The sequence below is a fragment of the Diadema setosum genome, chromosome 22 (assembly GCF_964275005.1).
Source record: "Diadema setosum chromosome 22, eeDiaSeto1, whole genome shotgun sequence".
NCBI classification, from domain to species: domain Eukaryota; kingdom Metazoa; phylum Echinodermata; class Echinoidea; order Diadematoida; family Diadematidae; genus Diadema; species Diadema setosum.
The window spans coordinates 23,617,718-23,644,972 of record NC_092706.1 but is presented as its reverse complement, the minus strand read 5'-3'; the positions used below and the strand labels follow the sequence as shown (position 1 = coordinate 23,644,972).

Here is a 27,255-nt window from a genome sequence, read left to right as displayed (position 1 = left end):
TGTTTGTTTGTTTGTTTCTTTCTTTCTTTCTTTCTTTCTTTCTTTCTTTCTTTCTTTCTTTGTTGTTGTTTTTTGAGGGGGGGGGGATGTTTTATGGCGACAAGCAAGAAGATTTGGATATGAATGCGGAAGAGTGGAGCAAACATTATTCCAAACAGTTAGAAATTAAGATGGACAAGAGTGCGGGTGATGATCCAGTGGTATGCTGGCTTTTTACAGGCCGAGTCAATAAGGCTGTGACCTTGTAAATGTGTTGGAATAATAATACTGGAGAACAGTGAATAAAGAACACTTGCATTCTGACTCCAGATCCAAGCAGAAGCATCTCACTAACCCCACAAAACATAAAATGTATAAACCTGTACTCATGCTCTCTGTTGTTGCCCTTATGTAGGGCCATTCTGTAGGCATGTCCTGGAACCCCCCCCCCCCCCACTTATTTTCCCATCCTATCTTATTCTATCCTTCATATTCTAACCTCTGAACTCTAATCCCTACCTTATATCGAGTTTTACAGTGATATATATTTTAAAAGTACATCATAGTATATTTATGGCCTGGTGGTGGGCTCAAATGCTCCATGGAACAGTGAAATTGAACTTCCATTTCTTGCTCATTGAACTTAAATATTTACCTTGATATAATATGAATAATTATTTTGATATTTTGGGAGGTTTTCAGGGTATCCAGCATTTAAACCTTCAAATTGGACTGAATGAATGTCATTGAATTATTGTCTATTTGGGCCCTACATCCAATTTCACCGAACCCAAGGTATAATGCCAGCAAGGGTGCATTGATTGGATTTCAGTACTATGGTGCATTGTAGCTTGATGGGGTCCACTCTGCTGAAAACAAGCATGAAATGTAGAAAGTTTTATATCGTTGTAGTCGGAATTAATATCTCTACAAGATGAAAGCGTTCAAAAAGTGTTTGGAAGCACTTGACTGCTCTATAGGCCTCACGCTCCTAATTCAACTCGCGCATTGCCTACCGGGAAGGCAGTACAAAGATGAGGTAATGTTATTTTTTACCAAAAAAATCATTAAAAATCAGTCAAGTGGAAAATTGCCACTTTTGGTAGTGTTTGACATTGCTTGAGGACAGGAGCTTTTGCAGGTTATGAAGAAGTTGAATGAATCAGGGTTTTTGTATTTTTAATGATTTTTTATTGATGTATGAGGTAATTTGCTATTTTTATCATTTTTGAGAGTGACTGGATGACTAGTCTCGTATGGAGGCTCTTAACTTTTTTTAGAGCTGGACAACATCCCAAAATATGTTGTTTGCTTGAAAGCAGAGAAAATTTCCCTTCATCTACTTCAATCTAAAAAAATTCTACGATTCGATTGATTTTTTATGATTCATGGAATATGCTGCATTTAACACAGGTTTATATGGGAGCCCGGAAAAGGAGCGTGAGGCCTATAACTTTCAGGTAGCATTCACAATACAAGACTGAGCGCTGGACTATCTAAACGGCTATGGCAATCTTGGTAGGTCATTGGTTTATGTGGAAATTGTGTGCAATTCCTATGCTATCACTTTCATGATACAGTAAATAGTGCATTCCAGAGATCATCCTGTGGTGAAACATTTCATGCTTATCTCTCACTATCACCTCTTGTGCCTCCATTCTGTAGCAATGTAGACTAAACAATCACATTCTCGTAACACAGAATTCGATGACTTTTTAACTCCTTTTTTTTTTTTTATCAGTGCTAACGTGATATGCTCACACATCTTTGTGCTTATGTAGGTGAGACATTTTCAATTTAGCAAGGCAGAGACAGAGAGGAATAGACCTAGATTTAGAATCTCTCCATGAAAAATGCATGAAGTTTGGCATCTATAGGATTGATAATTGTAGATTCTAAAAGATCTGGATGGATTTAGCGACACAGACACAGAATGTGACAATTGAACAAGCCAGCATTCACACTCATCCCCTTGCTCTAGAAATTTCACCTCATACCTTGTAGATTCTCCAAGAACCACCCCCTCGGTAACCCCATTCCCCGCTGGCTATGGCGACCAACTGATGAATATATAACATGATGGCCTGATGCTACATCTCAGGTCTGAATGTGGACCGGCTAGTTGCCGTGGCAACCGCATCGTTAAGACTAGCGGAGAGATTCGTCATGCAGGTGACTCACAATGTATCAGCAAATGAATAAGTGGCCGAACACACAAATTCTTGTCAGATGGCACCCTGATTTGGAACTTGTGTGTTGCATGTTACATCAACATGTAATTTGTGTCAATTTACTGTGAAGGCTGTTGAAAGTCAAATACTGATTTATTTTCCTCCTCTTTCTCCTCCTCCTCCTCCTCCTCCTCCTCCCTTCCCTCTTCTTCTTCCTCACTTCACTTCCTCATCCAGCTGTGGGTAGACTGAGATTATCTTTTCAGTTGCCTTCATAAACCTACAAGAATTTGTGCAGAGCTACTAAAATATAAACAGAGTTTTAAGAAAGGGGTGGAAGGTCAAACAAAACTGGGTATAAACTAGATTTACTCAACTATGTTGAATTAACTGGGCCATGTTATAGTCTAATTAGGAGGATTTATGACCCAATATTTATTACTCTTCCCCCATCTAAAGGAAACTTTAATGGCCAATAAACTTCATACCAGGTGGGATGACAGAGCTAGCCTCCTTTTAACCTGTTGGCACCTATATCTTCATCTTAGTTATGCTTTTGTACGCCCTTTAAAAATCATTAGCCCATTTACGACTGCCCGCTTACTATTATTCAAATAAAATAATTTGAATACAGCTTGTAGTTTCATGTCTTTTTACCACTGACACTATGTTTATTCTTTATTCATAAAATATCACTGCTTTATTTGATCTCAATATTCTTTTCCTTCTTTTCTTGAATATCAATCACTATACAATCATTGACTTTGCTGTGATTGAAATATTCTATAACTCATATTACTCCCTCCTTCTTTGAATGATCACTTACAAGTATGTACAGTGAAGTAGGAGCTTAACTTTACATTGCCTACATAATTGCATGAGTGATTTTCCAGAACCATACAAAGAGGAAATACAAATCTGCAAAGTACCAAGCTAAATAACATACAAGAGGCTGTCCTTGTAGCCTAGCTGTTTCGCTGTCAAAGCTGCATTGCTGCCAATTGATTATTTTAGGGCCATGTTTTAGAGGGTCTGTGTTAGTTTGTCCAAGCAGATTTTGAGGGGGATTGGTATGCTGAAAATTCAAATGGGCCTGGCAAATCTTGAGGCTAATCTCCGGCTATGCTAACACTCAAATATTTATACATGCACCTTGAGTCAACCTTTCCCCTTTGGTTCCCTTAGAATCTATCTCCTCAGTGAAAAGGAAATGGCCCACATCTACAAGGTCAGTACACACACACACAGTACGTGGCCAAGCTTACAGTGGTCCAGTGGTTGGGGGAAAAAAAATCTTTGGTTGACATTTTGAAATCATAGATCACCAATTTTTTTTTTTTTTTCTAGGTGAATGATTCACACAGCAGTGCTTTATGTTGTTTATTGATATAGCTTTATCGAGAGATCTCACAGACCACAGAAAAATATGAAATTCTGCATGGAGCTCAGGACTAGGATATTTCAAAGAAGAAAATATAAGTATGTAAAATGCAGTACTTTCAGCACCCGCCTGTTGTTACCAAAGCACACAAAAAGTGTAGCACAAAGGTGAAAGTCAGACATGTGTTACACTACTTTAAAACTGAATGTAGAAAAATGTGCAGAATCCAAGGATTTATAATTTTAACTCTATAGGCCTAATAATCTCCATACACATTGCTGTAAGTGCTGTGACATGTGAGTTTTCTGAGAACAGCATACAAAGTACGCCCTATTCATTGTATTGTATTGTATTGTATTGTATTGTATTGTATTGTATTGTATTGTATTGTATTGTATTGTAAATAGAACATATTCCTTGAGATTACAGTTCCGGCATTATGATGATAAATTTGACTGATTTTATATCCTTATGGTTCCACTTTTCTATTATGCAATACTGAAAGACATATTATACATGTATGTCATATGTTTTAAATAGCTGCCACATCATTCATGTGTTCTGACATTGTTATATTTCATTTTGTTTTGAGTATGATTCAGAAAAAATGTCTCACTTTGAGAGCTAATTGGCAAACAATTGAAAAAAATTATTGTTCGTCTGTAAACTAAATCACCGCCACCCAACCCCCCAGAATATATATTTGGTAATTATGGAGGAATAGGAAAGAGAATGCTACAAATTAACAATTATTGACTGGTTAGATAATTTCACAAATTATCCTGAAAATCACTATTTGGTTGCTGTGAAGGACAGGAGGGAAATGAGGAAATCCCAATCAAGTAATTTGATGACATTTTGGTGACTGATCTAAATGGGGAATTTAGCCTGAAAAATCTTTGTGTTTAATACTGATCAAGGGTGAAAGGTGTGGGGGGGGGGGGGAGGGGAGTAGGGTCATACTTTTTCCATGACAAAAGTTTATTTACCTACAGATGAGATGAACAAGAAAAAAAAAGTTCATTATGAAAAAGCAGGTACACGTGTATATCCATTTGCATCAATTTGAGATATTTGATATGAAAACTACTAAAAGCACAGAAAATATTAAAAATATTAATATGGGATAACTTTAGCAGCTTCAAAAATATTTCTTGTCATACAAGTACAGTAGGCCTATAGTTTAAAATATTTCACTTTTCTCTGTTTGATGCTAACCTCACTTGAAAAAGATTGACTTTGGTATTTATCTACATTTGCATTCAAACTCTTCATTTGCAAACACTGCTAGAAGGAAAAAAAAACCTTCTCAGAATTTTTCATTAAATTTTTCAAAAGGTGAATGCATATGAAAGTGTCTGTACAATGTATTTGTCTCCTTCGCAGACTTATCAATTTATCAGTAAAGAGACAGACTTCATACATAAAAAGGTAAACTGAAATGAGGGGAGGGGAGTTGTGAATAAGAGCTGCAATTACTTGATAAAATCTGTTTCATGTGATTTGATTAGTACAGAGCTACAGTTGAGGAGAGGAAGGTTATGCTTTAATTTTCAGTATACAACAAATAGCATATAAAAGGGCACTTCACACGGACATTTTAAAATCGCTCCACCGGAAATATAACATTCAAGGAAAAGCTGCCATATTTCTTGTGAGACTTCAACACGATGTCCTATTTCCTCCCTGTCGCTACACACAAGACTTGCAGCTTGCCATCAATTAGGCTATTGTTACATCATTGCAATGGTTACATGTACATGTATGTACATTTGTTGTATGTACTGCCAAGTCAGTCACACATGTGCATCACAATCACTAAAACTCAGAATATTTCCCAATGTGAACAGGCCTAGTATTGTATTTGGTGTACATCCCCCCCCCCCCCTTCACTACTTGGTAGACCTAGATTCCACACTGCCCTGGGCATTAGAATAAAGCTTCTCATGATAAATGAACAAAGTCACAGTCACAAGTGGCTAACCTCATTTTCTAGAAGGGATTGCCCGACTGCGAATTTAACAACTCATGATGCAGTCAATGAAACGAGAAGCACAAGAATGCAAACATTCTCTGTCCTACCCCTTCCCCTCTCCCTTCCCCCTCCTCCTAACCCCCCCCCCCCTCCTCCCCAAGCTGAAAACTCCAATAGACATAATGTAGTCTAGATGATGTACATGATCACAGAACGATGCGACAGATTTTCTGATGCAATTGCTCCAACCTTGTTTCCCCCTACTCTATGGTGGAAGTATTTAACTCGTTCCCTCTGGAAAGAGGTAATTGACCTTAATTTTTTTCATACTCACCACACTCGGTTCCCATACGCAAAGGGGTAACCACTGAAGGCCTTGAGGTCATCACACATTACAATTATCATCATTCTTCTCATGCCCTTCTAGTATTCAAAGTCAATATCAATATGAACAGAAAAATCACATTTTGTGGTAGTAACCATATCCTGTGGTTTTGTGCCATTGAGGAGGATTTTCAAGTTTTCTGAGAAATTGAGTTTTGTTTGAACAATTAGTATGCTTGTTAACAAAAAAAAATGGTAACTAAAATGACAAAGTGATACCTCTAATTCTCTCACCAACCCTGTACAGAACAATATTGCATTTCCTGGCAGATCCTTTTGTATTTTCATACTCCTATTTTTACTAACTTCAGTACATTTGTGAAATACAAGCAAAAACAATAAAGGTTAGAAAAAAATCATGAATACTTCATGGGGGATGAACTGAATGCTATACAATTATCAACTGGCCAAATACATTGTGAAAATTGTTCATCTTTTACTTTCTCTCTTTAACAAAATAACAAAGGAAACTCTCACAATAGCACTACTTTTAAAGCCTCCATAAAGATGGATTCCAGAATAAATCTGTTTAAAAAAAAAATATCTATATGGTGAGACAGCAATACATACAAATTGTCTGTGAATTATTCACAGCGACGCTTTTCATCGTGTATGTGACTTTGAGAGTGGTTTTTACATCTTTGTTTTCATAAAGTGCCCTAAATCCATGCCACATCTACCTTTATTCTCAGCAAAGCTTACCTACGGCTGTGTTCTGCAGCACGAGTTATGGCTAATCAGGCAACTGACTCGACCGAATAAATTATTGACCGGCCGTGGAAGGGCATTTTATTAAAAAACCACCTCACATCTAGCCTGCAGGTCCCCCCCTCCCCCTTCCCTTTGCTGAAAGTCAACAGACAAATTTATTAATAACCTGCCGTACTTTATTGCCACTTTCGCGTCCTTTAACGCTGTCTTTTAAGCCCACGGTAATGAGTGCCTCGCTCTTCTTAAGCAGAAATTATTTGCTGGTCATTACTTGGGACTTGGAGGGCACTGAAATTGCACGAAAGGAATAAGATTGCCTAGATAAAGTGAAAGTTTCATGTCACTGCTGGAAAATGTCTCCTCTATATACGACTGCATTTGTGTCGATAATTCGGGCAAATGGCAGAAAAATCTTTGTAATGCCCTGCAGACATGCAGCATTCCCCTGACAGGGTCATCTAAAGCAAAAAGATGATTCATGAATGAAATCTAATAATGCAGCTACAGTCAATGCAACTGCATTCAAGGTAGCACTGATTTTTTTTTTCTTTTTTTTATGGGGGGGGGGAATATTCTTCATTTCGATTATTTTTATTTATATTACTTTTAACTAATGAAGAAGGTCTGAACTTAAACATGCACCTTAGAGTGTATCTATTGGCAATAACCAAATGCAGCTCAGGGAACATACTGTACGAGGGTTGCAGAATGAGAATAAGGGGACGGGGTGAAGAGATGGTGGGGGGGGGGGTTGAGAGAGAGAGAGAGAGAGAAGAGATGGAGAGAGAGGTACTACTTTTGCGGTTGTGGGATGGAGAAGATCGTTGTAGAGTACACATACGCCTGATGGAACTGCATCAGCGCAATATTAATCAGCAAGGGGCTTTATGAGTAATTTATGACATGTATTCACGTTTAAGCATGTCTGGCCGCCAGAGCAAGCAAATAGAAGTGGCCTCCCCCCCACTTAATGTGCATGGATTATGTGCAGCATGGAGCAGTAAGGAGGTGCATTAGATAATCCTACCCCATCCCTCCACCGCCTCCCCCCCCCCTCCCCAAGGGCTGAGTTGAGTGGTAACTATCTGCATGAATTATTTTGATATGGAGGGAAGACTGAATAAACAATGAACTGACAGATAAAAAAAAAATAAAACAAAAGTAGTAATGACTATGACTTCCTAGAAGCCACATCATTGTTCTACTCTGATGTTGTGGAAAATATGACAAGCACATTTGAAAACAAGGAACTGATTCTCCCCATGCATAAACACATATGTACATGAGAAAAAAAAAAATTATTTCTTTAAAGGTTTCAGTCCAGTTTAATGAAGTAATATGCAGGTTGGAAGTTAAATAGCTAATAATGTATTCGCAGAGTCTGCAGTTTTGATTATCTCTGCATCTTGATGATATTTCTATTTTTATTTTTATTTTTTTTTAGTTAAAAGATGATAACATGGTGATGGCCAATAGGACAATAATATTCTTTGTCTGCAATAAGGCATGAGTTTAAACCTCCAGTTTACCTTTGGGAGCAGTGATTTAAAATTTTTTCAAGATATCACATTTAATGCATATGTGTAGGTCTGTTGTATCACAAAACATCCTACCATATAAAATTTTCGCAACAAAGCCTAAAATATAAGGAGATATCAATATCTTTCTTAATAAACTATAACTGTAGACGGTTTAGTCTGGAAGCATTTTTATTCTAACTATTGTTCACATTTTGTGTATTGAACAATACTTAACATTGATAGTACGGATTCAATTTTTTACAGTGGTTGTTTCTATCCCTAACTCACATTTTTAGAACTATTTTAAAGCACTAACAATGGGTTTTTGTTTCATCTGCAAATGGTACATTATGCCTTTAAGACAAGAGTACAAAATGCTACCCCATCCCACATGGGTAAATGTGTGTGGCAGGAAGGGTTCATGCTTGGTTATCAACCTGTCACCTTCCGTGAGTCAAGTTTCCCCCGGCGACGACACACATTGTAATCCCCAGAATCCACAAGCAATCCTCACGACTTCCACCTCACAATGTACATGTATAGCTGCCTTCATACGGACGAAATAGCTGGATAACAATCACGATCCTAATACCGAGATATTTTGCATCCGTTCACATGGATATAATATCCTGTCAATTACATTGTCAACCAAACTGCATATGAAAATCTTACAGAATGGTGACCCCAGTCCTCATGTTCATGCACTGTCCTGATGTATGTTTCGAATGACAGGAAAAAAAAAATCTCGAGATATTTTACTCTAGTGTTCACACGCTCACTGCAGTGTGAATCACTATGATATTTCTCTATAATTATTGTGATGATTCTGAAAGAATCACAATATTTCTTGGGATTTGGATCGCAATGTTTATCATGCCATTTAGTAGGATCTTATGTCCACACATGATTTGGATCGCAATGCAAATCTCAAGATTTGTATCCTGCTTATTTGCATTTAAGTATATGAACCCCACTCTTTAGAACCATGTTTCTCTCCTATCTTCCTCCCCTCTCGGAAGGTTGGCCGATGCATCCTCCATCCAGCCTGAACCCAGATGCTTGCATTTTTCTCAACCTTTTCTGAGATGTTTCTTTGAGTCTCAGGACTAGTCTTGATCCAATTCACTCTCCCTTTTCCATCTTCTGCCTCTGATTCCACAACCAGAGTGAGAAGTGACTAGTGTAGCCATTAATTCAGCATCAAACACAAACTAGAAATTCTACCCAGCATTTGAGAGGAAAGTTAACTACTACATGTACACATTCTCAAGGCCCATATCATCAAGCATATTAAATGCCTGCTCCACAATATTGCTATAGTTCCAGTCATGATTAGCAATATCAACTTCAATCTATTTTCGGGAGAGTTAGTATCATTACACCATATATAAGATAAGCTAAGGGACTCTTACAGGAATCATCATCATATAGGCCTCTACATTTTACATTGATGACTAGCTAATTTTCAGCATACAATACATAGATAATGATACTGATTTCCTTTAATGAGCACACCTAATGTAGCCATTCTATCCTCCATCTTCTCTTCCTTCATGATACCGGAACAGGATCCCACGTGCCAGCGGGCTTCGAAGCCTTCACTACCTCCTCTCTCTTTTCTGATCATGTTACAATCAGCAGCCGCTGAAGCTCCAGACGGAAGTTGGTTTTTCCTTCCTGTGTCCCCCTCGAGATCCCCAGGGGTACGTCATTGGCCTGGTTCATTCTCAATCCCAAGGGTCTGCCCTCCCCCCCCCATAAATAACAAGACAAATACAGCAATCAAAACAAAAACATGTCCCCAGGGGTAGGTCTTTGGCCTGAATTGTTTCCAAACCCCCAGGGTCCCTCTGAAATCACCAGGGTTTTGGTTTTAGCCTGGTTGATTTTTTTTTTTTTAACCTTGGGATCCCTTCCACCCATCCCTCCCTTTAAAAAGAAAAACAAGAACAGAAACAACAAAAACAATCCCAAGGGGTAGGGCCTTGGCCCCATTCATTCTCAACCTCACACCATCCCATCCCACCCCCCTCCCCCCCCCCTTGAAGTCCCTGGGTAGACTCTTGCCCCCCCCCCCCCCCCCCATGCCAGTAATACCTTACTGTCTAGGCACATGGCTCCAGGAAAGTACAGCCCTCAACAGCAGCATGTCCTGAATACAGTCATTGCCAACCAAATTAAAAGATACAATTGTATATAAGTTAATTTTGTATTACACTTACTCCCAACATTCCTTTTACCAGTTATGACACAACTTATACATCATCCAAGAGTTAAGATTGATTAGCTTTATGACTTACTGCCACTATCAAGTACATTTCTTCCCTTTGTATTGAAAGATATAAAGATTCTAGAGGATCAGATTCATGGCAAAGATTGATTTTGCAGCAGACATCAACCTGCCGAAGATGAGATGGACTTAGTACATATTTCAGTATGTAGAGGGTTAATCAAATGGGTCAATGACAGCAGACTGAATTTTGTCTATTTGGCACAGGGAAAGCTCTCGGTAGACAGCCAAGAGTCCTGAAAACGTGACTGAAACATGTTTGCTGACATTCTCTATCAAAACAAAATGAAATACTAAACAATAAAAAGGAAAAAAAAAATGAAGTGAAGAGAAATTAAAGCCAGAGTACAAACATTGCAATGACATAACATGTTGCATCAAATCATCTATTTTTGTTTTTGTGCTTTATTAAGGGATCTTGTTCAACTGGGTTGAATATACACAGATGCATTTTTCTTCTGCACTTTTTTTGACAGTTCATCTACATGCAATTTTCAAAATACATACGGAACTTATACAAGCCTATTCAAAGTTTTCACATGATCTGGATCATCTTGTTGAGAGAAGCAAAATTTCCTACACTCAATGATTAAATTATTTGTTAGCATGTTATTGTTATGACTCAAACTCTAGAACCACACAAAGAGAAGAAAGATCAGGGGACAAGTACAGTAAGTATAAAATGCAGTTACGCTTCAGTACTTAAAAAGGCTCAGCTCAGTTTAAAATTATGGCAGCTTTTTAAAGAAACATGATTGATCTTATTTGGGCTCACATTTACCTGCAGTTCATATTCTCTGTCTGAAAAATGATTGTTTATTTATGACTGATGCATTCTTTAGATCTCCCATTCAAGTTGGAGGTATATTTGGAGCATTAAGCCAAGGTTGCTGTTATTTTTGTTTTTGTTGCTCTATATATATATATATATATATATACATACATATATATATATATATATATATATATATATATATATATATATATATATATATATACTTCCTTTTGAATTGAATGAAGCATCCTAAATATGTGGGAATTTGAAAGCTCTTCATGATTTCCTTTTCCAAGACCTTTCAAAATTGTTCTTTTTTTATATCTCAACAAAAGTGGGGACAAAATTGAAGCAAAAAATGCAAACAGTGCTGTTCTCTGAATGCCAAAGATATAGTTCATTTAAAATATGGCAAGTCATTTTGCAAAAAAAAGCAAATTATATTGGAAGCAGAAGAAATGGGTAAAAATAGATGCAAGAGGATATAAAACAGAGAATGAAATGCAAGTGAGAGAATGTGATAAAAATACGTACAGATGTTTTCATAAGTAATGGGAAATGAAAGAAAGATATAAAATATATGGTTCTAATATGGAAGAGAGAGATAGATTTATAGATTCAAACAACATGCAGGATAGAGACATAAATGGGTTGAACACAGATGAATCATACAAGCGGGGGAGGGGACAGGGGGAAAAAAAAGAGAGAGAAAGGCTCTGGAGTGATATGACAAGTTCAATTTTCCATCTTTCCGATGGTTAATGGTCACTCTTCGCATGAGTGGGCTTCCGGGCTGGCTGTCGGATGCCAACGAGTGGATGCGGATAAGAATGCAATTAAGCCGTAGCAATCACAATGATTTAAATCGACAAGCTTGGCTGCCCACTGATCTCTCTGTGCAGTGGAGCCATTACACCTACACTCTCTGGATTAAAGGGGTAATATCAAGCCCCCCTATTTCTCAGCCCCGTACAACTTTATCGAGTCCGTACGAGATTCATTTCTAGGTTCTCCATGAGTTTAGTGCATGGGTCCAAGACTTCTGTTCAACATTATGGTCACAATGTCATAAAACACAGCATCTATGGAAGTGCCTGACTCAGGAGCAAAATGAAGGCATTTTCTGAGGAACATGATGGCTTTGTGGTATCTGATCTAAATATGCTAAGTATCTGATTAGACTATCTCCCCATTTACCGCCAAGAACTGGGTAGGCCTATTTCTCAAATCTTTTTTCAACCCAAGTGAACACTGAATTATAGGGCCCTACAACAGCTGCCCTACACAATACACATAACTTGCTAAAAATTTGTTGTACACTTGGACCACATACACACACACACAAATGTTTCATTCTAAGTGAGAAATCTCATGAAACCTGCATAAGGGCATGATATCCATGACATTATTTACTTTTCATGCCGATTGTGAGAGTAGTTAGAAAAGGGATGAAGACAGCACTGTTAGCACATAATCAGAACACAATAGAAGAAAATTAAACCATAACTCCTCTAGAACAAAAATCAAGACAAAATAAAACAAACAACCCAAAACAAACATCGAATGGTTCTATGCAATCTAGCAAGGGATTGTGAGAGACCATTAAAATGCCAGATAGATGGTGCCGAGTTCAAATTATTCATGAGACTGACCGGGCATGTAGAATTAGATCCTGGCTATTACTGCTATGAGGAAGGGGGGAAAAAAGGTTTCCTTCATCATTAATTATGCATTAATGAGTCATCCCGTAAGCCAATTCACCCAAACTGAAAAGTACACAAGACGATCAAGCAAGTCCCAGCTCACACTTCGTGCAGTATACTCTGCCTGAAACCCCATAGCAGGAAGTAGAACCTCTAATGCATAGCTCCCTTGACTCACCACCAGCATTTACAATTCGCCACTTCAGACTTCATACATATTCTGCGCTTGATCTTCATATACTCCGTACTTATCTCACACGCTCGAGGCAGCATGCATTATTTTTGTTTTCTGTATTCATTTCCTCTTTTTTTAAATTTTTTATAAACAGGATAGGAGTACTCCTGAATGGGGAGCCGGATTGCATTTCAATTTCTCCCTAGCTATCACAACCTAAACTGCATATTTTTGCCATGCACATCTAGCAAGGAACCAAGCTTAGTGGTGAAATTACCATGTACAGCTATTATAGAAGTTCTTATTTGGTATTCAAACAAGATTTTCCTTCCTTTTTCTATCATTTCTGCGACAAGGAGACAGTCTGTGAATGGCATTAACATATGAAACATTATCAGAAAGATCCAACTTAGTGCACTTTGTTGATAATGGAGTAGAAGTGAACTTTATCCTTAGTAATCAGTAGCAATCGCCAATATACACAGTGCTTGTGTTTGGAGTCTACGCTACGTGCATTAAAGGGGGTAGGAACTGTCAAATTCCAGACTTGGCCAAAAGAGCACAGCCATTATCTCAGCGCTCGTCAAAACCCAACCAAACCAGAGGGAGTCAGAAGTAAGCTGTTCTGCAGACTACACACGAAAACATTTGACTGCACAGATCAAAAAATCAATAACTGCCAATTTTAAAGCAGAGCTGTCTGACCAAATCGAAGCCAATTAGCCCTTCACAGCTCGCGAGTGGACGGTCCTAACAAAAAAATCTCGTGCAGACTGGGGGCGCCTGATTCGTTAATCCCTGTGATTAATCTCCATATTTGATTTGTGGCTTCTGCTGTGAGGAGATTTGCCGGAAGGCAAGGATTCTACTAAACAGTCCACAGTCTACAAACCTCTGGGGCATCCATGCAATCAAGCTATAAAAAATGTACTGCCATTGACAATTTTGTATAAAAGATGTATACGACTTGCACATGTTCTACAGATCGTATCTGTCAATACAAAAGCAGTCTGTCCATAATACCACGATGTATTCTTGGATGTATGTGTGCACTTGTATGTGCAGTCTGCTCAACTATCAAGTCATAACATGATTTAAACATAGGCATATCAAATCACAATTCCGCTGAAAAGTGAAGTATCCTAAAGCTCTATAAATTTCATGGTGAGCATTAAAAGGTCTTTTCTAATTTATCAAGACAAGTCATTGACAAAGAAAGGCTTACTACATGAGGTTCTATGGACCTTTTTCACTCTTCTGGAATGGCCACTATTTACGGAAAGATAGTACACATACAGCATCAGGCTTAAATAACATACCATAAAGCTTGCAATTAAAGCAATCAGACACTGAAGTAAAATCTCAATGGACATTAAACATCATACATAGGATTTTTTGTTCACATAAACAGACATTCAAGCACTGTTGTTTTTTTAAATATATCAAAATGAAAAGGCATGAGTGTCACACCAACATTTCACTTGTCATTAAAATCAATAAGTAATACAAATTACAAGCTACAATATTACACAAGAACCTTGCAGATGACACAAATGAACCATAAACATAAAAAACTTGAATCAAGTCATTCAACATAAATGGTAAAAGGGCAGTCCCTAAAATCAAATTCATCGTACAGTGTATTTGATGAAACTCTATGATGGAAATAAGAAAAAGAATATCATTTTGTGACATACCTGTGTGCGTTCTTTGATGTGCTTTGAGGTGCGAACTTTTTGTGTAAACTTTCCGACAACCACTAAATTGACACCTGTGAGTCCTTCGCTTGGGGTCTGGCGATTCTGACCGCTTACTGCTACCACGTGATGATGCGGGGTTTAAACTCCTCATTCTGACCGTCGCTCTGTCCGTTACTAGACTCCCTACGCTGACCGCTACGAGTCCCATAGGCATACTGACTAGTCGGCTACGGCCGAGTTCAGGGGAGGAGGGAGGTGTGAGTGTTGCTTCCGAAATCATCCGTGCTGCTTTGAATTCCGATTTGAACGGATCGCAGTTGATGGTGGTCATCGACGGCGATGGCGAAAGCTCACCGGAACTGTCCCACGACACTCCACTCGAGCTCGAGCTCAGGCTTATCGTGTCAAACCGGCTGTCGCTGCACTCGCTGTCGGAGAAGCCCAGGATGTCGCAGTCCTTCTCGACGACACGGTCCTGGCAAGGTAAAATGAATTTATTCCAAGGGTTTTCAGGCTCCTTCATTCGCTTCTCCCGTATCGGACGAGGCTCAGACTTCAGCAACCTTTCCATTTCGAGGCAGTGCTGTAGAATGACAATGAATAAAACAGATGCTTCGTATTAAACCCAACTCCCTGCAGAACAATGTCATTTCGAAATCAGTTTTAAAGAATACAGACACATACAGCTACAATATCTAGTCAGCTGAAATCAACCTTCACTTCATTATTTTTTTTTTATTTGAATGAAACATTAAAAAAAATTATTTGAAGTACACACAAACAGCTTTCTCTGTCTGTCTAAAAGTCTCTCTCTCTGCTTTTTTTCTCTCTCTCATAGAGCTACTTTCGAATCAAATGACTGTAGTATATCACAAATGCGTTTATGCGCACAGCTTGTGGTACCGGGTATACTATTGCACTGCAAGCAATTTGGTCCCAGCTGCTAAAGAACAAACGTGGGTTAAAACAAAGATTGATTGACCGCCCAACTGGCGTACATAAACAGGGGGGGGGGGGAGGAGGGAGGAGATGGGAGGGGAAGGGGTGGGGGCATTAAATACCCATCTGCTGGGATTCACAGAGTACATATGAAGAGTTTGCTTGCAAAAACCGATAAGTCCATTTTTGAAGGTTTTGAAGTACGGTCTCTGTCATAAAGTACAAAATAATACCTTTTAAATGATATATCGGTCACTACATATAAAGGTATATTTTTGAAGTTATGGTCAAAAGAAGCAAAAATTTTCTTATCATTCCCTTTATTTTTCTTGACCTTTAATCGCAAATATCTCCATTTGACAAATATGGACTTATCGGTTTTTGCAAACAAACTCTTCATATGTTGTCCTGACAACCACAGATGCTGGCCCTCCTAGAGGATGTTGTAGCAGTTATCCCTCCTCCAACTTCCCACATATATTTCTCTCCATAGATAGTCCACCGTACAAGCTGAGAGGAAATCACCAACAGTTCACCCACTGCTGACTATGGCATTTCAGGCATGCCATATACAGCTGAAGGCATCTTTCCTGATCACATAAAAACCATCCACAACATCACACATCATGGAATACATGTGAGTATCAATTATGCATGAGACAAGGCTGCAGAAGTGTGTTGTTTGAGAACTGATGTGTCTGGCAGAAAAACGATATATCTCACAATTCAGTAATCACTACATCGATTGAAAGATTAGAGTTTCTTCTCGCAATATTTGTTCTCTTTCTGTATCAAAACTGTGAGTATTTTTGTCCAATTTACCTTTTTTTCCCCTAATGCATCAGTGCTCTTAATTTGCATCAATCATAATAAGTGGAAGACTCTTTCAGTGAAGTATCACATCACCCACAGGCCATTTTCTGAAAGTCAGCATATATAGGAACACTCAAACGCACTTGGATACTCGGAAGACGAACACTGTCCACAAACATTCGCACAAATTGCATGTGACGAGGCGACAATCTCGCAGTACCTAGAAAATCTGTTCATGTGCAATACGTAACATATGTGATTACACATCTCACACACATACATTGTATGCTGTTCCTTTTGTCTATTTCCATTCTGACTAGCTTACCATGAAAGTGTAGGTTCCTCATTTAAACAGATTTCCTGCTTGGTTATGTAACAGCCACCCACTTCAGGAAGGTTAGTGTTACATCATCTCCAACAAGTGTTTTTCATCGAACAATTACAGGCCTAACAAAATAAAAGTTTTATTCTGCCTTTGCTTTTGATGATAGGGTGCTAGCATCAGTTGTGACAGATTACGATTTTCCACCCTACCTTTCTCAGAGCAGTCTGCAGTAGACCTACACACAAATCTTCTGACTCAACTATCGCAAAAGTAACTGATCTTAATGTCTATATAATCCTAATAATGATAACATGGAAAATTTACATAGAGCTGCTTAAGATGAAAGTTTTTAAGCACTTTACAATTATCAAAAGAGAATAAACATATAATATTACATAAATATAAAAATCAACAATGAGTACAAATTATCCAGCTATATAATCATATGTTCTGGTAGAGGAAAACTGCAGTTTGGAAATCAATTGAATAATACCCACATATTTGTTAAAATAGTTACCATGTTTACACAATATTTTCAAGTTATTGAATGGGTTGATTTATTCATATTCTATATACCCTATCATTGCAAGTCTATACTACAATTGTACAGATGAGTTAGATTAGACAATGGTTTTAACTCTGTCACTTCTCTCCAAAACTTCTTTCTGTTTTAATGACAAAGGCTATCTTCTATCATAGTGCTGAGAGACTTAACCCATTGAGGACGAGTCCCGAATATACTCGGGCAGGTGTCTACGGGAAATGCGTGTTGTAGCAAAATCTACCCGTCCTCAAAGGGTTAAGTGTCATGACCATCCTTGCCCAACCGCTATCGACACAGATTCCACTTCAACTGCAGAAGCTACTGTTTACGCGTGGGAGGCCTGAGATCACGTCAAAAGAGGACCCAAAGCGCATTTTTCACCAGCTTTGGCCCATGCGATCAAAGGAAATAAATGCAGGATCTCACTTCGGAATTCAATACATTAAAAGGAAGTTCAACCTGGTTAATCACTTAATCAGTTGACTTGCCAATTTCCTTGAAAGATTCCTCTTCATCGACCAAAGGCTCATGGACTCTAATCACCGAATACTGGTACCTTAACTCGCACGTATCGAACTTTTAACTTCTCCCGATATAAATGGGTAGTTTTTGTATTTGTGAAGCGTGAATTTCAAGATCAGAGAGAGAGAAAAAAAAAGGACTTTACTAGGAACTTATGACAAATGCAAGATGAGACAGAAATGGAGGATTTTTGCTGACACAGAGTTATTATATGTCATATGCCTTCATATTTGGTGTGGATTGAGCACTACGAGGATAAATTTTGAGCTTGGTTTGTTTGAATTGTGTTGTTTCGATATGTTGGAATTTGCAACAAATTTGGAATTAACTTATAGTCCTAGCTGGTCTGGTGATTGCTTTTACAATATTCCAATGGTGAGGTGGTGAAGTACACTCAGGAATATTTTGTAAAATTAACATAAACCATCTAAGACAAAGTGTAGACTAAACAGATTAAAAGTTAAGAGCAGGTGTCTCGCCAAACAGATTTCTCTGCAAACTTTTCCACTGTGGTAATGGATCTGCACAACTTAAAATTGTGACAACAGGATATTAAAATAAAGCTTTTTCAGGGCATCACAAATTCCTATGCTCCATTCTAGTGGATGGCATGGAATGCATACTGCTGGATAATTTTTCATTGTAGTTATTAAGTGGCTATGCGGTGGAGGCGATACGATATTTGTGCGCAGATTTCAGCACAGGTCTTGTCCAGTGATGATAGAATGGTGCCTCCTGTGTAAACCAGATCTCTAGACTACTCACATTGCAACAGAAACTTGCTGTTTACCGTTACTTTATGTAACCTCTCCCCGAATAAGCACCCAAATTCCTTCACAGTGCATGTGTAACTCAGAAACGAGGGTAGTAAGTATAGGAGGAGATTGGTAGTCCAGCAATCTGTCAGGAATTAAAGGTAAAGAATTGTTTTGGTAGCCATGCTTCCTTTCTGCAATGACCCCACCATAAACCCTCTGTTATCACAGAATGGCGATCTTTATGACTGCTTCTGTTTGGAAACTGAAGCTAATGAACAAACGTCTATCAACAACAGGAAACTTAAGCTTAAGGCCCGGTCCCACTGGCCGACGGACACAAAGCGTATGCAGAAAGGACACAGCGGACGAGCAAAATTTCGGGGATGGCTTCATCCGCTTTCATCCGCTCCAGAAATTGACAAAATTGGCGAAAATTGCCGGTAACAGAACGGAAATAGAACGGACGTGGGTAGTATGTAGCGGGGATGTTAAACGGATGTTCATCGGAAGCCTAGCGGATGAAAGCGGATGGAAGGGGATGACAGCTCCGAAGGGGTTACCGGAGATAATTGCGAAACGGACGCATAGCAGAAAAAGCGGATGCAGAGTGGATGCAGAGCGGATGCAGAGCGGATGCAGAGGGGATGCTTTCGAAATGCTTTAAATACGAGATGCATACGCTTACATCCATTCTATTAACGTGCTATTAACGATGTAAAGACGTTCCACGTACCATATCTTTCCTCCCTCTTTCCGTTTTTAGCTGCAGCGGATGTGAGTTGCGAGGATGCCCAGAGGATGCAGAGAGGATGCAGCGGACGTTTAAGGGATGCCGCACGGACATACAACGTTTGTTGCTCGTATGTCGCGGATTTACATCGTACACAGCGGAAAGTTCATCCGTTCTAAAAGTTTTAAGCAGCTTAAAACTTTTTGCGCGGATGAAATCACAGTGGACGGATGCTCGATGGATAGAGCGGATGAAACACGTATGCGATGGGTACACAGCGGATTCGTAGCGTTTTCCAACGGATGGCAAGATTTTTTGTACGCTTTACATCCTCTTTGCATCCGTAAGTGCAGTGGGACCGGGCCTTTAGTTTAGAATGAATTATACAGCCTCACAACTCTTTGGAAGGATTCTGAGTGTTTCACACAGAGATAAAAAAGAAAAAAAAATGGTGTGTATTCGGTAGCAGTGCATATATTTTGTCTTCTCCTGTGTGTAGTAAATCAAACCATTTTGACACAACTCTGGCCATTAGTATAGAACAAAGTATGCTAAGCACCCTATAGACAAATTTACAGTTATGAATATCAATGACGACAACAGATGATCATTTCACTGTGTATATCAAACATGATGTTACAGATAAAACTTGAAAGACTGAAATCACTACTATTTGAAAGTAGTGGTCCAAGAAACGGTTTGTCCTAAAACAGCCAAAACTTGGCGTCATTCTTCCTACCATAAAGGTTCTTGCAGCTTCCTCAAATACTATCGCACCGATGTCAGACCAATATGGAAGATGTTGTTCAGTAGTCTCATCAATCGCCACATTCACTGGCATGGCAACAAGTGCAAGGTAATCAGCACTGAGAGCCCCAGAGAACTATGGTGGTTGCATTCACACACGGGAGAATGTTTCTTTTTGCATTACAATGCAAAAAACAATTTAATTTGGAACTGTTCACACAGGTAAAACAAAAAAAACAAAACAAAAACAAAAACAAAAGTCATATTGCCTAAACAATGCATGGACATGACCCTGCAGAGCAAACGAGTGTGTGCACCTAGCAAGTTGCATTATGGAATGAAAATCATTGATAATTTCTTCATGTGCCATTTATATACGCCACGAAGGGTAAATAATGCGAGAGCTTTAAAAAAAAAATCAAGCTGGACAGATTTTCGCAATAATTGCAAAACTTATCACAACAATTAATGATTTGTTGGTGTCCACAGACAAGAATTATCTGTTTGCACATCACATTGCACAAATTGATTTTCAAAAACTTTCCACGTATGTCAGAATGGGTCCTGAGAACACCCATAAGTACAAGGGTCAAGAAAGAGAATAGAGATGGGGATAAAGGATATTGCGTGCATATACACATGTCATTATTTGATGTTATTGCCTTTCATGTGGAGAATTACTACACCCCACTCTGAAATAAAAGGTGGAACCCCAAACATTCCAGAGGCATTAAGTAGACAAACTTTGCTCTTGATCCTCCAACACAATCCTAACTGCTCTCAAACGACCTACATATCACCACAAGGTCAAAGGGGCCCTCTCATAATCTTCCATCATAAGTCCCCCCTTGGCTACAAGCCAAACTTTGGCCAGAGCCAATGAGAGAAGAGCATGGAAGACACGCCTCCAGACTGCATTCCTGGGTTAACCACAAGGAAAAAGCAGAGGGGGTTGGAGATTGGATAATTTGTGCCAATAAATACCAATTTGACACTGAGAGTTGACTTTCCTTTAACGGAGCTTTTTTTTCTTCTTCTTCTTCTTTTTTTCCCCCTTACATTTGTTTGAGACAATTTTCTTCTCAGAAAGTGGTTGGGCAAGACCCTACTCCAAACTCAGCTAGATCAAGAAGTTACTAGTAACTCCCTGGCTAGATCAAACATTCTTTCACTGGATATACTTGTACTTTCAGTTTCTCTTTTCCCAAATATACCCATAAGAAGAAAATAACCAAAACAGAAAAACTCTATGATGATCAATGCAGATATTATTTCCCACGCCATTTCATGCCATGGCAACAGAGAATGCAAAACAGGAACATGCAGCTAGCCAGTGCAGGAATAACTTTCTCTTTCAACTATATCTCGGTCAACTTGGCCTATAGGCATTTTACTCTCAGTGCCATGACTTCAAAACAGAGCAGAACAACAACATGGTAATACTTGGTAGGAAAGTTTACATTGATGGTGAAATATTGCGACATTTTGTTCAGCAAATACGTCACAAAATGCATACCAAAATACTGTTTTTAGGGTGGTAATTTAAACTTAAGTACAAAATGCACAAGCAAGATTTGAGGGCAAATCCAGTCATAGAATATCACTGTTTTTCTGACATGATGACACACTTCATGCCTCTTGATCTGTTTTCCTCCACATTTTGAAGAAGATAAGATATATTTACAAAATTGCTTTAGAAGGCAGTTAAAGTAATTGAACTAGTGACAAGATACACCATGTATAACCCAGTAAAGAGGTACAGCAAAACAAGAATTCTTCTTTTTCCTGTTTTCGTACAGGTTTGAAAACATGTGAATGCAACATTTCCCATCTTCAGTAGACGATGTTTCTGTATTTCATACCAAAGACGTGACTGCTGTACTTTACTACATCTCCTTATCACAGACATTCTCCCGCCCATTTTATAAAGTAAACAAAAAAGTTAGAAATTGTTTTGCTCAATTTTCGTGGGCTTTATGCAGTGCCTACACAATCTGTGGGAAACAACTACAAAGACAGAGCGTGGGCATACTGATTGACATCACTGCTCATTCACCCACGCAACATTAAATGTATGGGACTACAGGCAAATCATCCATTTCAACTTTTTTTTTTTTGGGGGGGGGGGATTGCACAGATAATGTATCAAAACTGATGCAATGGTTTCCATGTAAAGACTGTCGCCAAGCAACATTCAATGATAACAAATGAGGTAATATTAAAGGGATGAATGTATAACACTGCAGATGTCAGGAACTAAAAATGTTGCAACATTTAAAAATTAAAAGATAAGACTCTTTGATAAGCCAGTTTCCTTTCCACCATCAAAGATCAATTAGTTGAGTATTTTTGTTTTTGTTTTAATAGGTATGTTCTTTACCAACCCGTTGAGGACCGACTGATTTTGCTACAACACGCATTTCTTATAGGCACTTGCCCAAGTATACTCAGGACTCGTCCTCAACGGGTTAAGCAAGCAGTATGTTTTTACAGCTCTCTTCAAGACAATGTACAAAAAATCCCTTTAGAGATTGAAGTGTCATACTTTTCCCCCATATTTCATATTTGACACACAACCCTCTGCATGGGTAGAGCCGAATATTATAAACATTTCTCCTCGTTGGGTATCGGACAAAATGCAAGTGACACTTGACACTTGTGTTTATCCTTGTAAAATGCATGACAGGAGAGCTTGGGAGAAAAAGTACTGGTAGGTCCATTCACGCACAAAAATTGACATTTCAAAAAGTGACTTTCAAATACTATGTGAACAGGAACTGCAATGTACCACCATGTGGGAGCCAAATAATATTGGAATAAAAAGCCAAAGTTCTGCAATATGAGAAGAGATGAGGACCGAGGGGGTGGAGGTCCCTGAGAAATGGGGTGAAAAGTCCCAGTTGAAGGTGGAGGGCTGAAAAAAGGTTCCAGTGAAAGGGGGGAAAGTTCTGATGGAAAGGGGTAAAAAGTCTCATTGGAAGTTAGAAAAACATTCAAGGGAAAGGGGGAAAGTCCTGATGGAAAAGGGTATCCAAAGGTAATAAGGGGGGGGGGGTGTCCCTTTGTCCCTTTGAAAGGGGAGTCCTGGTGGAAAGGGGTACAAACTCCCAGTATAAGGTGAGTGCCAGTGGAGGGAAGGGTAAAAACACTTGCTCAGTTAAAGAATAGGGTGGGGTCTTTGTAGAAGGGGGGGGATGTCTTGGTGTAAGGGAGATGCAAACCCTCCCCTACCCCCCTTCAACACACACACACACACATTACATACTCACACCCAGGACACAAGGATTGTATACATCAATATGACATTTTTTGTCTCATTCACCCTTATTTTCCTATACTTAACACATATTTGTGTCACCAGAATATGACTCTGATACATTGCAATTCAAAACTGCACACCAGTATAGTCTCAATAGGAAGCTTCATTGGGATAATTTCAGAAGACTTATTCCTTCTTGTCCCTTATACCCTATTTTGTTGTTGTTGCTGCTATTGGCGGGTTTTTTTTTTTTTTTGGTACATCCTTTGTTATGGCAGAGGACTTGACATGTTATACATCGGAAAATGAAAAAAAAAAAACAAGAGTCGTTGATATTATCCTTTTTGTCCACAGATTCATCTCCACCTATAACAATACTGGGAAGAAAAAAAAAATCCCCTGCCAATTCATGAAAACACATGACACTTTTGGTGTTTGCATTATTGATTTACTCCATACAACTCCACGAATCACAGACACACTTCACTCCCTTGCGTACCTCACAAGGCAGTAGTTCCCTTCACACATCCTACTGTACACGCATGATATAAATTATAATTGCGATCAGTGAAGGCTGTTTCATACAATCCCATTCCCAGGCACTCTTAAAGGAATGGTACAGTATGGGTAGAGATGAGAATTGGGCTTTTAACCTTTTGTGAGATACCAAGAAAACACTTATGAAATAGTACAGAGCATACTATTTTAAGAGAAATTCAAAGTTTACTTGATGAAAATCGGGTTTGGAATGACTGAAACATCCAAAAACAAAGGAAAACAAAGCGATCGTAATAAAGAAGTGGGTCCCACGCTTTATTAGAATTGCTCTGTTTTGGATTTCTCAGCCATTTCAAAGCCAATTTTCATCAAATCAATGTTGAATTCCTCATGGAATTACATGTACATGCTCTTTCATATTTCATAAGATGTTTCTCATTGTCTCACCAAAAATGTTAGAAACCTGAAATTAGGTCTCAACCTGAAATTAGGTCTCAACCAAAACTATACGATCCCTTTAATTCCATCTCTTTGAGCTTCAAATCAGACGGCAGTATAAGCACGTTCTACAACTCATGCTCCCTCATGCAAAGAGAAACTATACAGTACAGGAAAGCCTCAAGGAACTTGATAAAGAACCAAAAAAAAAAAAGGAAGAAGAAGAAACATTTCATGCCTGTGCTATGTGCGTGAGAACTGCAAGTATAAGAAACAACATCTAGGGGCCTCTTGGTATGTTACAGCTGAATGAACAAGACGCTACACGGAAAACATTGGACCCCTATTGGTCGATTCACCGTACCTATTTCTCCCAAGGGCTTTTTACACTTGTAAATTTTTGCTTAGCCCCGGACTATCGGTGGGGCTAAGGGGGGGCCTTAGCCCCACCGATAGTACGGGACTATCCTTAGCCCACTTTCTGTTTACACTCGTTTTTGCCAAAGTGGGCTAGCCCCACCGATAGTACGGTACTATCTGGCCCTGCAAAATAGCAGGGGTTAGCACCGCAATTGCGGTGCTAGCACCGCAATTGCGGTGCCAAGCAAGTGAGTGTAAACAGAACGAAAAAATAATCCTGGGCTAAGCGACGGAGACGAAGTGCGACCCTCACTGACCAATCAGAAACGAGGTAATCAAGTGCTGCCGGTGCGTGCGTGTACGTGTACAGTACACAGCGTAATTATGAATATTCATGTGGTTTGGAAAGTCCGGGGCTAAGAAAGACGAGTGTAAAAAGGTCAGTTTTCTCCTTAGCCCCGGACAAGAGATAGTACGGGACTAATTGGCGAGTGTAAAAAGCTGAAAAAATTGGTACGGGACTAACGATAGTCCTGGGTCAGAGAAAGTCCGGGGTTAAGAAACACAAGTGTAAAAAGCCCTCCAGAGTGCCCTGGGAAGTGAACCATGACCCTGTTTACACCACTTCCTTACAATCCCAACACTACTCCAGGCGCTACACAGTTAAGTCGGACTAATCCCCGTTCTCATGTAAATGTCCAAACTGGGGGGGGGGGGGTGGACTGGTTTTCTACCAATATAGACCAGGTAGTCATTTTTTTCCCAATTTCTGCATCACCAAAATCTCAGAGTTCACAGACTTTTCTTCCAACTGCAGCTTTTCTGTAAACATTCCCAGCAAATCTTTCTCTCTCTATTTATGCAGTTGTAAAATCACTGTAAGTTAAAGGGGTCGTATGGTTTTCGTTGAGACCTAACTTCAGGTTTCTAACATTTTTTGGTGAGATAATGAGAAACCTCTTATGAAATATGAAAGAGCATGTGTATCTATGGGGAATTCAACGTTTATTTGATGAAAATTGGTTTAGAAATGGCTGAGATATCCAACAAAGAGTGATTCTAATAAAGTGTGAGACCCACGCTTAATTACAATCGCTTTGTTTTACTTTGTTTTTGAATGTTTCAGTCATTCTAGACCCGATTTTCATCAAAAAAACACTTTGAATTCCCATTAAAATGGTATGCTCTGTACTACAACATAAGTGCTTTCTCGGTATCTCGCAAAAAGTTTAAAGCCCAATTCTCATCTCCACCAATACTGTACCATCCCTTTTAAAGGGGTAATACACTGTTTTTATGAAATACTTGTATTGAGATTGACATCGGCCTGCTCTTATCCAATGTGTCCCTGCAAATAAGTATCTATTGTTCTCGCATCATCGGCTTCAAATTAAAAGAAAATATAACAAAACAAAACAAAAATGTTGTCAAGTAGATGATAATAATAAACAGTAATAATGTAGGTGCCTAAGAAATGGTTACTTTGAATGGCAGCAATAGAAAGAAAGAAGGGAGAAAGAAAGAAAGAGAATGAAAGAGAGATAGAGAGATAGATGGATAAATAGATAGGTAGATATACAGATAGATGGATGGATAGGTAGATAGATAGATGGATAGATAGGTAAATAGATAGGATGGATAGATGGATAGATGGATAGATAGATAAATAGATAGATGGATAGATAGATAGATTGATGGATAGATAGATGGATAGATAGATAAATGAATAGATAGATGCATAAATAAATATTTATATAGATAGAGAGATATATAGATAGATAGATAGATAGATAGATAGATAGATAGATAAATAAATATATAGATGGATAGATAGGTAGATAAATCAGTGCATTAACACACATACCAACAAATATTGACAAAAAACACCACTACTGAAAAACTTCTTCTTTCACTACACAGCCATACAATATTCATAATGCAAATATGTTTTTCCCTTGTTCAGGACATTCCTGCGGTTAGGGCAAATCAAAAAGATTCACATATTTTCAAGACACGGACATCATTTGCGGTGTGTGCTCTGCTTTACATTTACCTGTACTTGTACACAATTGCGGTTGATGGCTTTTGAAGAAAAAAATAATAATAAGGAGAAAAAAAAAAAACTTTTTGGTTCATTTCTCTCATTCTCCAGTGGTATTTCACCACTGAAATATAATACACTTGTGCACTTTTCATATATCTAACATGTCAACCATACACTTCCCCTGAGGGCAGAGAGAGAGAAAAAAAATGATATCTTTTTTTTTTTTTTTTTTTTGCTATACTTATTTGGAAGAGATTTAGCACACAAACAGCTCATCATTGCACACATTCTTGAAAATGTGCGTGGGATGAGCATAACTGTGTGTTTTTTGTTCAGAGGAAATGAGGGAGAGAGAAAAAACAGAAAGAGAGACAGACTGACTACTGGTAAGCAATTTATTTTTGCTTCAATTTGTCATGTTACAATGCAGCTCTCAAGCTACCCACCGTGGCTTGTCAAATCATAGAAGCATCAGACTTCAGCACTTTATGATACCACAGGTGGAATGCTGACA

General features: G+C 38.7%; 1 protein-coding gene across 1 annotated transcript in view; it reads right to left on the bottom strand.

The window, feature by feature from the left end:
- Nucleotides 1-27,255, bottom strand: part of LOC140245097 (Krueppel-like factor 6) — a 92,152-nt gene that overhangs the window by 37,350 nt on the left and 27,547 nt on the right. Inside the window, exon 2 of the mRNA XM_072324694.1 lies at nucleotides 14,762-15,347. Within this exon, the coding sequence (XP_072180795.1) occupies nucleotides 14,762-15,347 (586 nt within the window). The remainder of the gene's footprint in view (nucleotides 1-14,761; nucleotides 15,348-27,255) is intronic.